Source organism: Chiloscyllium plagiosum, unplaced genomic scaffold, assembly GCF_037043375.1.
Source record: "Chiloscyllium plagiosum isolate Xiang-an unplaced genomic scaffold, Cpla_swu_hap1 HiC_scaffold_4, whole genome shotgun sequence".
NCBI lineage: Eukaryota > Metazoa > Chordata > Chondrichthyes > Orectolobiformes > Hemiscylliidae > Chiloscyllium > Chiloscyllium plagiosum.
In genome coordinates, this window is record NW_028270142.1 from 39,269,410 (window position 1) to 39,281,466 (window position 12,057).

Genomic DNA, 12,057 nt, shown 5'->3' on the forward strand with positions numbered 1-12,057 from the left:
CTTCTGTCCTGAGGATCAATGCATGTGATGATGCAGTGTAGGTTTTGTTGACTCTTCAGCAGCCACAAACCTGTCCATAAAGACAGACAGATAGTTGCAGCACTGCCTGCACTACTGCAGTATCTGAACAATGACTGGCAGTGACTCGATGAAGTGACTGCATCACCACAGCTTCTCAGTAATGAGCACCATTGAATTCTCAATGCCTGGCTATCACTGCTGCTGCTCCTCCTGCACTACTGCATGTGCACAAACTTCCTTATTGCTGAAACCCAAGTCATCGCCAGCCGAGGGCGCAACTGCTGCTTTATGTCTATCAGGTGTTTCCAATGCAGTTGCTTCAGGCATTTCCCTGTTACCTACATTAGGAAGTGCAGGTGTCTTTGAAATCAATGTCTGTGCTGCTGTGCGCTCAAGGAGGTAGTGCAGCTGATAATCCTTCCAAGCTTCCCCGTGATCACTGGGGAGGTGAAGGAACTCTCCTCTGCAAGAGTCAAGTTGGTCCTTGGAAGAATAGGTCCACTTGTAAGTCATAGTGGTTAGAAGGCATTGCAGCCATTGATTAGTAGTGGTGTTCAATACCTGGTTAATGTGACTGTTGCAGTAGGATGACGAGTGTTGACAAGTGGATGACGAGTGATGACGAGTGGGTCATGGACTTCACTGCATCTATGCAGAATGGTCCATGTCTTCTTCTGACGAGGCAAGAATCCTTCCCTCTGAGAGGCTGAGCACATGGATGTCCGGAACCCCGACCTGTGAGATGTCACTCAGCCCTATTATGGGAAGTGACATAATGAGTAAGATGCTAGTATGTGGCACTGCTGTTAGTGCTGAATCTTGTGGGGGAAAGCTGTTGAGTTGTTTAAAAAAAATATGGAGGCTGCATAGAATGCATGCAGGGTTAACGGTTTGGGAGGAGGGGAGTAACAAGTGCAAGTGAAGGATGGTGTTTCATGCTTTAGATAGAGTGTCAGACCATAAACATTGATGGAAGGTGCTGAAAAATGTGTTGCTGGAAAAGCGCAGCAGGTCAGGCAGCATCCAAGGAGCAAGAGAATCGACATTTTGGGCATAACCCTCATTCCTGAAGAAGGGCTGATGCCCGAAACGTCGATTCTCCTGCTCCTTGGATGCTGCCTGACCTGCTGCACTTTTCCAGCAACACATTTTTCAGCTCTGATCTCCAGCATCTGCAGTCCTCACTTTCTCCAAATTGATGGAAGGTGGATGTATTGGCATATGTAAGTATGAGGTAACCCAATCCTCCTCACCCTGGAGATGGCACTGTCATGGGTGGTGTTATGACATGAGGTAAACCCTCCTCCTTAATTTAAAACCAGCGACACAACAAAGATTTATCTGTTGCGGTAATCTGTAAAAGTTTGAATGGCCAAGAACTATTTTAAGTAAAAATTAACAACTTTATTTCTTAAGGTATAACAGAGAATAATTAACTAACCACTATTTACAATTTCTTCCTCTAACCTATCTTTTATCTTCTTTTCTATAATACTAGTCCCATAAACCTCTCAATTAAGGTTTACAAAAACACACATCTCAAAGCCAGGAAGCTTTCAGTTCTGGTGTTCAAATCTTTCTGTCTCTTCTTTAATTCTGGTTAGGAATTTCTGCTTGACAGCTTATTGATCAAAAAGTTGCCTTTTTAAGAGAGCTATGTTTCAGACAGTCTGTTTACATGCTATGTTGTGGCAGTTCTCCTCCCAACTGTTCAATTTTCCCAGATCTTCCCAGAGCATCGGATTGTGTCATTGGCCCTCAAAATTATCAATATACTCAATTCAAACTTGATTGGAGTTTGATATGTTTCAAGTATAGTTTAAACTGAGTGGCCGAATTAAAATTTGTTTTTGTGTCCAAGCAATGAACTAATCGAGTTATTCGACCCAATGTTATGTTGTTACCTTTTTTGAGTACACTTGGTGCTGTCTCCAGTAGTTCTGCTGCTTTTAACTCTCTTAAAATACACCCACAACTTCATAACAGGTAGTGACCTCAGACCAGGCTGGCATGGTCTGGTGACATAGCCTTCTCTGCTGGTCCTCTAGGAAGAGGACTCCTTTCCTCTGGACCACTCCATTTATAAGGGTCTCCAGGTTCCTTTCAGAGAACCAAGCCAACCTCCCTTTCTCTGCCATCTCACCTGACTCCTAGCACAGTTAATCAGGGCAACTTGCAGCTGGCAGCATGCCTGTAGGTGAGACAACTCGCTTGGCGTCTTGATGAGAATTTCTCGGTTAAACCCAACGTGACTCGGGCTTTACCAATATATGGTAAGATTCTGCCATAGATATATGGTTGGAATCTTATGTCAGAGTTAAGTATAACACCAAGATTACAAACTGTTTGATTCAATCTCAAGCTTGCTCAGAGAAAGAATTGATTTGGTAGCTAGGGAACCAGATTTCTGGCAGTGAATGAAGACAAGAATTTGTGGTTGTTGTGGTCAAAGAGAGCTGTCTTGGGGAAACTTGAATGAGTTATTTGTGGAGTCACATGGGAAGTAGTAGACTGACTTGCTAAGCAATCAATTAAAATTAAAATTCAGCCTTTGGACTTTTTTAACGTTAATAAAATTGCCGAGGAGAAGTTACAGAGCTATGAAAAATACTTTACAGAGTACAAAAGATAAATTTACAGCACATTATGATGTAAGAGTGGGACAACTAAATATAGTTTATGGATTGGTCATTGGACTGTGGAAAATCTCGAATAACAAGATAGTTGCAAGATCTGGTGAAACCCCAAGTCACTTCTGATTAAAATTCCATTTGTTTACTTTTTAAAGTCTTACTCTGGATATAAAGATTTCAAAGAACACATTACAAACAGTGAAATATATATCATTAAGTTTGATGCTGTGCTTCGACAGAAGGACTTATGATCATGGAACTACACTAGCTTAGTTAGGCATCTATAGCTGTGGCTCACCTGTCAAAAAGGTCACCAGCTGCATGGCTGCCTCATCCATAAGTATCTTATTATTAACATTGTACATTTGCTGTTCTCTCAAAGGACATGTGGACCAGAGATTTTCAGAAAGGTGCAAATACTGTCATTGGTAGGAACATCTATTGGAAGTGTGTTAATGTTAATACTCTAGGGTATCTTACAACTGTTGCTTTTAGAAGTTTTAAGTTTCTAACTGTCAATTCTTTACAATCAATTGGGGACCAATAATTGTTTCTCCATGATTATACATGCATGAAGATATACCTTTTTCTATTTGGCAGTGAAGTTGGCAGACAGTATATGTAGTTCTGTTTACATTAAAGTAATGATTTTTCAGCCTGTCTTAGTAAGCTTATCCAGTGAGTGCCTGAGGTTCAGTTCTTGGTCTGAGCTCAGCTATTTAAATATTGAGCTCACAACCAGAGGATTTTGGATTTGAACCAGAACAACATGTTCCAAGCCTTTCATCTTTCTGATCTGGATCAAACTGAGTTACCATATCATATATGTGGAGAGAGCTACCTCTTTGTTGGACTATGGAAACACCTTCTTTCTCAACAATAAGGGTCAAAACATCTTTGTATCTAATGGAAGGTATCCTCCAAAAATTAGATTTTGTCTTTTGTTTTTTTTACTTTGTTCTGAGTTAGAAATCTCAGTGTAGGAATGCTCAAAATGGTCATGAGGCCTAGTTTAAGGAGGGGAAGATTTGTTGTCCTGCAGCTCTTTCATGCATACATGGACTGCTTCTTTAAACAGACAATTGCTGCATAGCATCCATGGTTTTGTTAGCTCTGTACCCCACTCTTGCTCTTGGTAAGTTCTAGACTTCCCCATAGGGAGAAACGTCTCTCAGCATCATTCCTATTGAGTCAAGTCTGGATTTTATGTTTCAATAAGTTAATTCTTCTGAAGCCCAGGGAGTATACATCCAAGCTACTCAACATTTCCTTGTAACATCTTCATCACAGCAATCAGTCAAGTGAACCTTCTGTAAACGGATTCTAAATCAATTATATACTTTCTTAAATACGGAGAGCAAAGGTTTACATAATCCTACAGATCCCATCTAACAAAGGCCCTATGCAGTTGCAGCAAATTTACTTTAACAGTCCATTTGCCTTGCAATAAATGCAAAAATTCCATTTGCTTTCGTAAAAACTTGCTGCATCTATGTACCAAACTTCCCTGATTCATATTCCAAGACCGCCAGATCCCTTTGAATTGCAGGGTTCTGCAGTCTCCCTCCATTCAGATAACATGTTGTGTCATGACCACAAATTAGGGATGTCCTCAGGGTGATCCATTAATTAAAAATTTGTATAAGCAAATGTGTTGTTTTTGAGTGTTTCAATTCTAAAATACTACAGCTTTGTTTTAAACAAGATAACAGTTTTGTTCATTACATATCTGTTGCTAAAAGTTGAAGTGGTTACATTTATTAACTAAAATGGAGATACAAAAAATGTAACTATTACAGGATTAAATATATATGTGAAGATAAAAGTGAGATCACGCCCTGCATCATTGTATGCCTGACTTGCTTGAAGACCCTCTTACTAAAGTGAACGGTTGAAAACTTAAAACAGTTGTGGAGTCTCTGTAGTCAAAAGAGGTTATATCCATGGATGAACTGAGCTGAACATGTCCTGGAAGTGACTGAGGTACTTTGTTTCACACTTTTTATGGCAGTGCAGGTTGTCATTCTTGGTAGCCTGGTTCAGTATTCTCCAGGTGAGAATAAATCGTTGTTTTAAGATGTCTCTCTGATAGCATTCAGATGATTTTTTCCAAAATGTCAATTTTTAGCCAGCTTTATCACAACCAAATAAAATGGGCGCAAATTGTAATCTTAATGAACCGTTGTTCCACTAATCAAAGTTAGTTATGCTGGAGTTGCTTGTGATGTCTCTCCTGCCTTCTGATCAAGGTTTTTAGCCGTAATAACTCTTGATTAAATAATGGACTGTCCTGGGATCTTTGAATGATTTAATTAACTTTTGCGATTAGTTAAATCCACAAAAGAAGTCACATAACTTCTTTCAGCCAGTTTGAATGTTTCCTTGTATCCACTTTTAAAGACAACTCAACTTTATTCATAAAGTTTGTAGTATTTCGACTACATGTTTGTGACAATTGCTTTTCTATTCTGTTCCTGCCAAATGGTCAAGTCACATTATACAGCATCTACAAGCTTTCATGGTTGCACTTACCTTATCTACATCCTTTTATAGACTTTTTATGTTGTCTTGACAACTTGCTTCTTTTTGGTGTTTTTCACAAATTTCGCTACCGTATGTTTTGTACCTTCATTCAAGTCATTGATACAGATTGTAAATGGACGAGGCTCAGCACTGACTCCTGTATCATGACCATAGATCATAACCGCAGATAGCCTATGAATATACTGAAGTTTTAATTCCAAGATGTGTCATTTAAAAGAGGGCTGCTGTAGCCAAACATAATTGTGAATGTAAATTCAGTGACTGACTGGCAGAGTCCTTTCTGGAGCCCATGAAATGTCATCTTTGTAAGAGTCAGGGAAACTTCACACACACAGACAAAAAAGGAAGAAATAACAAGAAGCTAACTACATAGCACCCTCTCAGTAACTAGTTATCCCCTACAGACATGTTTGTTTTATCCTTACCACTATATACAAAAAAGTGTTAAAAATGAGCTTCAAACTTGGTCTATGTGTGTTAGTGGAAGATCTTGAAAGCCACAGTTTGAGAATAGCCAAAACACCCTGCACTGCAGGTTAAAAAAAGGGAAAAGTATCTTGCTGACACTGAGCGCTGCCAGCTAGCCAGCCACTGTCAAAAAGAATTTCTATCAACCAGCAAAACTACGGGTTGGTAAGGTGAATATTGATTGTTCAACTACTAAAGTCATGCTTCTAGTAACATTGACTATAACAACTACAGTGTTTGATTATCTAGTCTTCACAAATGTCATAAAATAATGACCTATATTTATTTTCCAACTTTTTTTATCTTAATCCTAATCTGTGTAAATGCAGTTTGCATTATTATGCCTTCTTACCTTTAATAACAAATGACCTCACTCTTTCATTAACTCCAAGTTAACTTGGCTCCTTTTAAAACATAACTTCATTTTGTCTGGGAGAAAGGTACCTACTTGAGAACAAATCGTTTTGAAATGAGACTTGTTGTGATCAACCAAGTGGGCAGGTGAATAAAAGGAAAGTCAGTTCATCCCTCCTATCCCTGAAGTTTAACAATTTGGATACTCTGTGTAGAGCTGTTAGGGGGATCATTGTAATAAACTGAAGGTTCATGTCTGCAGTTTGAACCCATGCATGAAACTAAAGAATTAGTGTGGGTAAATTGTCTTTGAAACCATTTTTTTTTATTGCAAAAGGCCTTCTAAAGTTTGCATTGGTACAGTATAGGAGTGTCTGCATTTGATACCAGCATGTTCATTTCATGGGGAAGTAATTTTGAGGATTTAATGTTGTGTTCATCATACATTTAAAAGATTTAGTGAGGCTTTTGGATTAGAGTTTTTCCTGAAAGCTAGGAAACCTAAAATTTTAAAGGTGGTGGCCAATGGTTTGCAAGTAGAAACTAAGAATGCTGAAACACATAGAGTGGTGCTAGAGAGATTAAAATTGGAGTTGAGAAAATTAGAGTTTCAGGAAAAAGAGCAGAAATGGTATTATGAGAGAGAGGAAAGAGCAAGGAGAGAATTCAGACTGTCAGGAAGAAACAAGTTTTGAACTAAGATAGCTCAAACTGACTTCAGGAATCTGAGTATGTCCTCTGAAGAGACAATTGACTCACACTTCAGAGAGGAGGGAATTCAGTTCGCTCAATTCATTCTGACATTCATTGCAGAGCTGGAAGTACTTTTTAAAATCTCTTTGGAGTGGTTAGCACATCAGTTAAAACCACCAGTTCAACATTGGTCTTTAGTACTTCAGATGAAGATTTCTGCGAAAGCTCACAAAGTTTATTCCCTTTTGCCTGAGGTAAAGTACCACTAATTATAAGGTCAAAAAAAGGTTATCTTAAGTGTTTACCAGTTAGTGCCCAACGTGTACTGGCAATTTCATACCCTCAGGAAATTGCCTGACCAAGATTGCAATGGCTTAAGCAGCTTGCTTTTGACCAAAGGATACAGGCAATTAAAACAAAAATAGCTTTCCTTGAGAAGTTTGAGTTCCAGTACGAATGGGTTTAGAGGAACACAGAGTGACTGGGTCCAGGCACACCACCACACTGAGTTGATGACTATAAGTTGATCCATAACTCCTGGAAGCTAAAGGGAAAACCAGTGTAATTTACTGGTGCGTTTGCACTCCAGGCAGAGAATGGAGTCCATCAAAGAGCCAAGCAGACCAGGTTATGTCTCTGATTGTAGTATGAATGCCTATAAAGGCACTCCTGACACTGTAGATGAGGTTAAACAAATCCCTGAGAGTTATTGGGATTTTGTATCCATGTTGTAACCCCTCTTTAACTCTGTAATTTTCTCCAGCACTTCAATAATCCACCACCCCAAAATCTGGTTATGATTTTTTGTCTATCCCTCATTTTAATTGTTTCGTCATTTGTGGCTGAGCCTTCAGTTACCAAGGTTAGTTTTTGACTAAGTTTGTGATCAAATGCCCTAATTGCAAAGTTACTCAGTATTTAACTTTGTTTCATAATGCATTGGGATTTTTTTAATGTCCTTGTGAGCACAGCACTCTCAGGTGAGTACCCTACCTTGTGACAGTGACTTGATGAATTTGCAGTGACTTTTTTTAACTTATAGTTGGACAATGCAGATTCTATTATCTGTTATTGTTTGGTTTGATTGGTATTCTAATGAAGGAACAATGTATACTAACCCACTCCCTAAAATTCCACAATCTATTACGAAGATTTTAAAAAATGTAATGTAAATACCATCTTTGGGATATCTTAGTTATAAGTAGCAACACTTCTTTCTTGAGTATTCGAATGTCATTGTGGAATCTTAGATTGGATTACAATTTCATCACTACTGGGTGCCAGTTAAGCTTTTTATTTAGAATTATAGCATCTTGTAGCGTAAAAGTCATTCAGTACTATCCACTTAATTCCACTTATCACCCATTACATTTTGTCTATTTATGTATTCATTTTTTTTGAAAAGAAATAGTGGATTCTGCTTCCACTATGATTCCTGTTTGTCCATTCTACTTTTTGTCAATGTACAGTAGGTGAAATTTTCCTTTTTGTTCTTCTGATTGATATACTTGATTTACTGACTCACTGATGAGTGGAAACAGTTTTTCCCTGCTTAACTCATTAAAATGTCATTTGAAACTCCAAAGCATTGATATGTGATGTGACATTCTCACTATTTTAAAATCTGTGATTATTACTATTTCCAGAGATGCAGCATGCTAAATCAAGCATTACAAGATAAGAGTTATGTGATTTATTTGTCGTGGTGAAGAATTGAGAAGGGCTAATTTTACAAGGGAAAAAAGCTTGAAAGATTGCCAAATAGGCAAAATGCCAGTGGTTTATTCATTGAGGATGGCTTAAAGAGTTGTTATGTGATAAGTAGCATGCCAACATTGGTATTTCCAAAGCAAATAACAGTAATCTATTAAACAAGGTCCATTGTTCTTGCTAATTACTGGAATCCAAACAATGTTTATCCAGTGGCAGCTTCAGTTATGTCTTAAAATGCAGTGGCGTTCACACTGTTAAGAAATGTCAATTGTTAATTTATCATGTAACTTCTTGTATTGGTGGACTGAAAATTCACAGCTAGAATCCTGCCAGCCTCTTGCCTCTGTTCTATTGTTAGGTGAAAAATTTCTTCTAAAATCTTCTTCACTGTCTTTTGAACAAAAACTTTCAACACCGGTATATGGGTCTTTTTACTTAAATCTTTGTATATAATTAATTGTCTATCATCCTGATCTGACTGGCCTACATATGACTCCAGACACATAGCAATGTGGTTGACTCTTAATTATACCCCTCTGGGCAATTAGGAATTGGCAATAAATGCTGGCCTAGCCAGCGACACCCACATCCTGTGAATGAAAAACACCTCAAAAATATTCTTCTTTACAGTTTTCAAATGTATTTAGATATTTTAACAGATACTTTAAACTAGGAATAATTACAGATTTTAATTTGAGACATATTTCAATGCATGGATTTGATTTTTTTTTGTTTAATTGCAAAAGCCTTACCACCAGATTTAAGATCATCCAAGCCAAACAACTTGATAACAGTACACGAGTTTCTGTGTTGCCCACAAGAACGCACATTTTCTTCCAGTAACAATTCAAGTTGCTTGCCGAAATCAAGAAAGCTTAGTTAAATGCCAACAGCTTCAAGCCTCTGCATTGGTTCAAATTGGCCTCGGGAGGCAAGTAAATCATAGCAAGATTGAGGTTATGTACTTTAGAAACCAGTCCTCTGTCCTTTCCACTGTCAGGAGTGAAAAGTGTGATGCTGGAAAAACACAGCAGGTCAGGCAGCATCAAAGGAGCAGGAGAATCAACATTTCGGCCATAAGTCCTTCATCCTACTGTCAGGTCAGATTAACTTAAGTGCAGGAGGAATGTTTTAGAGCTTTGGGAAGCATGCAGCAAAAATAAGGAGAGTCAAACAGAAATTGGGCATGTGGGAGCAGTGCTTATGATCCACGATGTATAGAAATCTGGATATCGGCTTCCAGGAATTCTCCATCTTTCTGTACATGGCCCAGGTCTGACCCGACTCCAAGCCTATGTCATGGCAGCCACCTGAATCATCATCTACTTCATTTGGAAATCAGAAAAGGACTATGTCCATAGGGCTATAATATGGATAAAGGAGCAAATTTTACATGTGACTACATAGACCTGTGTACTCACCAAGAAATTGCAAGACAAGTGTCACTACTAGTGACCTTCAATCAGTCACTGGGGTAGTGAACAATGGATCTGGCAACATTGCCACAGAAAGTACCATTCGATAGGACTATCCTGTACCAACTATTCATCATGAAGAGGTTTATGTAAAAAACTCCTTTGATTCTAAATCCAATAGGCAGTGACCTGCATGGAACATCCTCAAGGAGATGGTGGATTCTGTTGAAAGGTTAAGCAGATTGTCAGTCATTTGACAGTCTTGGATAAGGCATTCCATATACTGAAGGATATACTAAAGCATGGAACAGTTCCCTCGATAGTCTATGGCAAAAGGCTCCAGTCTGTAACCCGACTGCCACAGGATACTGAGCTACTGAATCTTGTGGTAAACCTGTTTTTTAAAACAATGTACTTTATTCATAAAGTTTGTAAACAAAAACATTGCAAAGCATTTTATTCAAGTATTTTAGAATTTGCAAGAAAATTCAGCTTGTCCCAATACAGTATGTTCCACTTTATAGAACTATAATAGTTTTAATATTCCAAGGCTACATTCCATGTCAAGTATACAGTCGATGGAAAGCCTCTACAGTAATATAAACATTTCACACAATATCTAACATATATGTGTATAGCCTGACATTTCACATGCTTCCAACTTTCATGTATTCAAAGAAATTGAACTATGTTATACTTTGTAGAATTATTTAAAATTGACATTACATAATATAGATTTATAGAAATAAAATACATTTTAAAAAAAATTATGGATTGGATGATGTTTTCATATTACTCTTTAAGTCTAACCAAATGAAAATTTTGACACAGCAACAGAGTGCAGATCATTTCCTTCCTGGTTGCCCAGTTGGGACCATCCTATCTGATGGGACATGAGTTTGCAAATATGTATCTAACATATTCAGTAAGTGGACAATTTTGGTTTCAGTCTAGGAAATGTAGAAATGAATAAAGCTGATGCATACTTGTTTTAGTCAGACTTGAATTCAAATTTGTTAAGGCTAAATATCTACTATTCTTGCCACTTACATTTTTATGTAAAACCTTTCAGGTCAAAATCAATAGAATTATATTTTAGAACACAATAATTTTTAAAATATTTGTGTAGTATCATGTGAAATTGTAATAGTGAATAATTTCTATAATATTTACTACTACAATTTCACATGATACACAATTAGATATATTTTTCCCATTTCATGTTGTGTAAATATATTTTTTCCAAAGCTTTAATACCTCATTTCTATCCAATTATATAGGTACTGATTGTGGAAAAGGTATCTTCTGTAAAATGTATATTATTTTCTTCAAGTTTCGTAGTAAAAGTATAGTTTGGACAGGAACCAGCTGAGAAAGAGAAGATAGCCACTATATACTTATTATTCCAAATCAATTGACCTAAGTATTTTTAGGTCCGAAACTACTTTTGTACAATCAGAAGACAAATGCATCCTATATCTGTTCATTCACTTGAATGTATAATTGAAGTTGATTCATCATTGAGACTTGCCTCATGTACTCATTTTCCTTTGATATTATTAGGGTCAGGGTGTACTGCAAGTGAATGTAACACTACTTATTAAGCATCATGGGATCCAGGGTTAGATATAGTATATCTACATGCAAAACTATTTCCTGCTCTTTATCCTAACAATCCATCTCATTCTGTGCAGTAGAAGATCTGATTTTGGATTTTCTCAAAAACCCATCTAGGTGGTGTAATGCAGATCAAACCTCACTATTCCTAGAGCCATCAGAAATGTGAAAAGATTTAGTCAATCTATCTTGATTTATCTGACTGATAAACTTGTGTTAAAATAAAGCACTGACCAGATTTCTATACTGAACAAGATACTAACAGATTATTGTGAACAAATGTTCTTTAACTAATGGTAACTAGGAAATATAAATTGTTAATTTAAACTGTGTACAACCTTAAAATCCTCCTTCATAAATTGACATACACAGCAAAATGAAGATGCCATGGCTACTAAGCATGAAAAAGGAAAAGAAAAAAAGTCAGTCAGGGTAACACTATTTGATAGCACCAGTTCGAGAACAGGGTGTACTGCAAGTGAATGTATTGAATTATAGAGTCATACAGCATGGAAACAGATTCTTCAGCTCAAGACGTCCGTGCTGACCAGGTTTCCTTAACTGAACTAGTACCATTTGCCTGCGTTTGGCCCATATCC

The 12,057-nt window shown here is 37.4% G+C and overlaps 1 protein-coding gene across 10 annotated transcripts in view; it reads left to right on the top strand.

The window, feature by feature from the left end:
* bbs9 (Bardet-Biedl syndrome 9) overlaps positions 1-12,057 on the top strand; it is a 533,593-nt gene that overhangs the window by 205,545 nt on the left and 315,991 nt on the right. Inside the window, exon 20 of one of the 10 annotated variants that reach the window (XM_043688775.2) lies at positions 10,023-10,898. The exons of the other annotated variants lie outside the window; for them this stretch is intronic. Within the exon in view, the coding sequence (XP_043544710.1) occupies positions 10,023-10,070 (48 nt within the window). The 3' untranslated portion in view covers positions 10,071-10,898. Of the gene's footprint in view, positions 1-10,022; positions 10,899-12,057 lie in introns of those variants that run through there. 10 annotated transcript variants of the gene reach the window in all.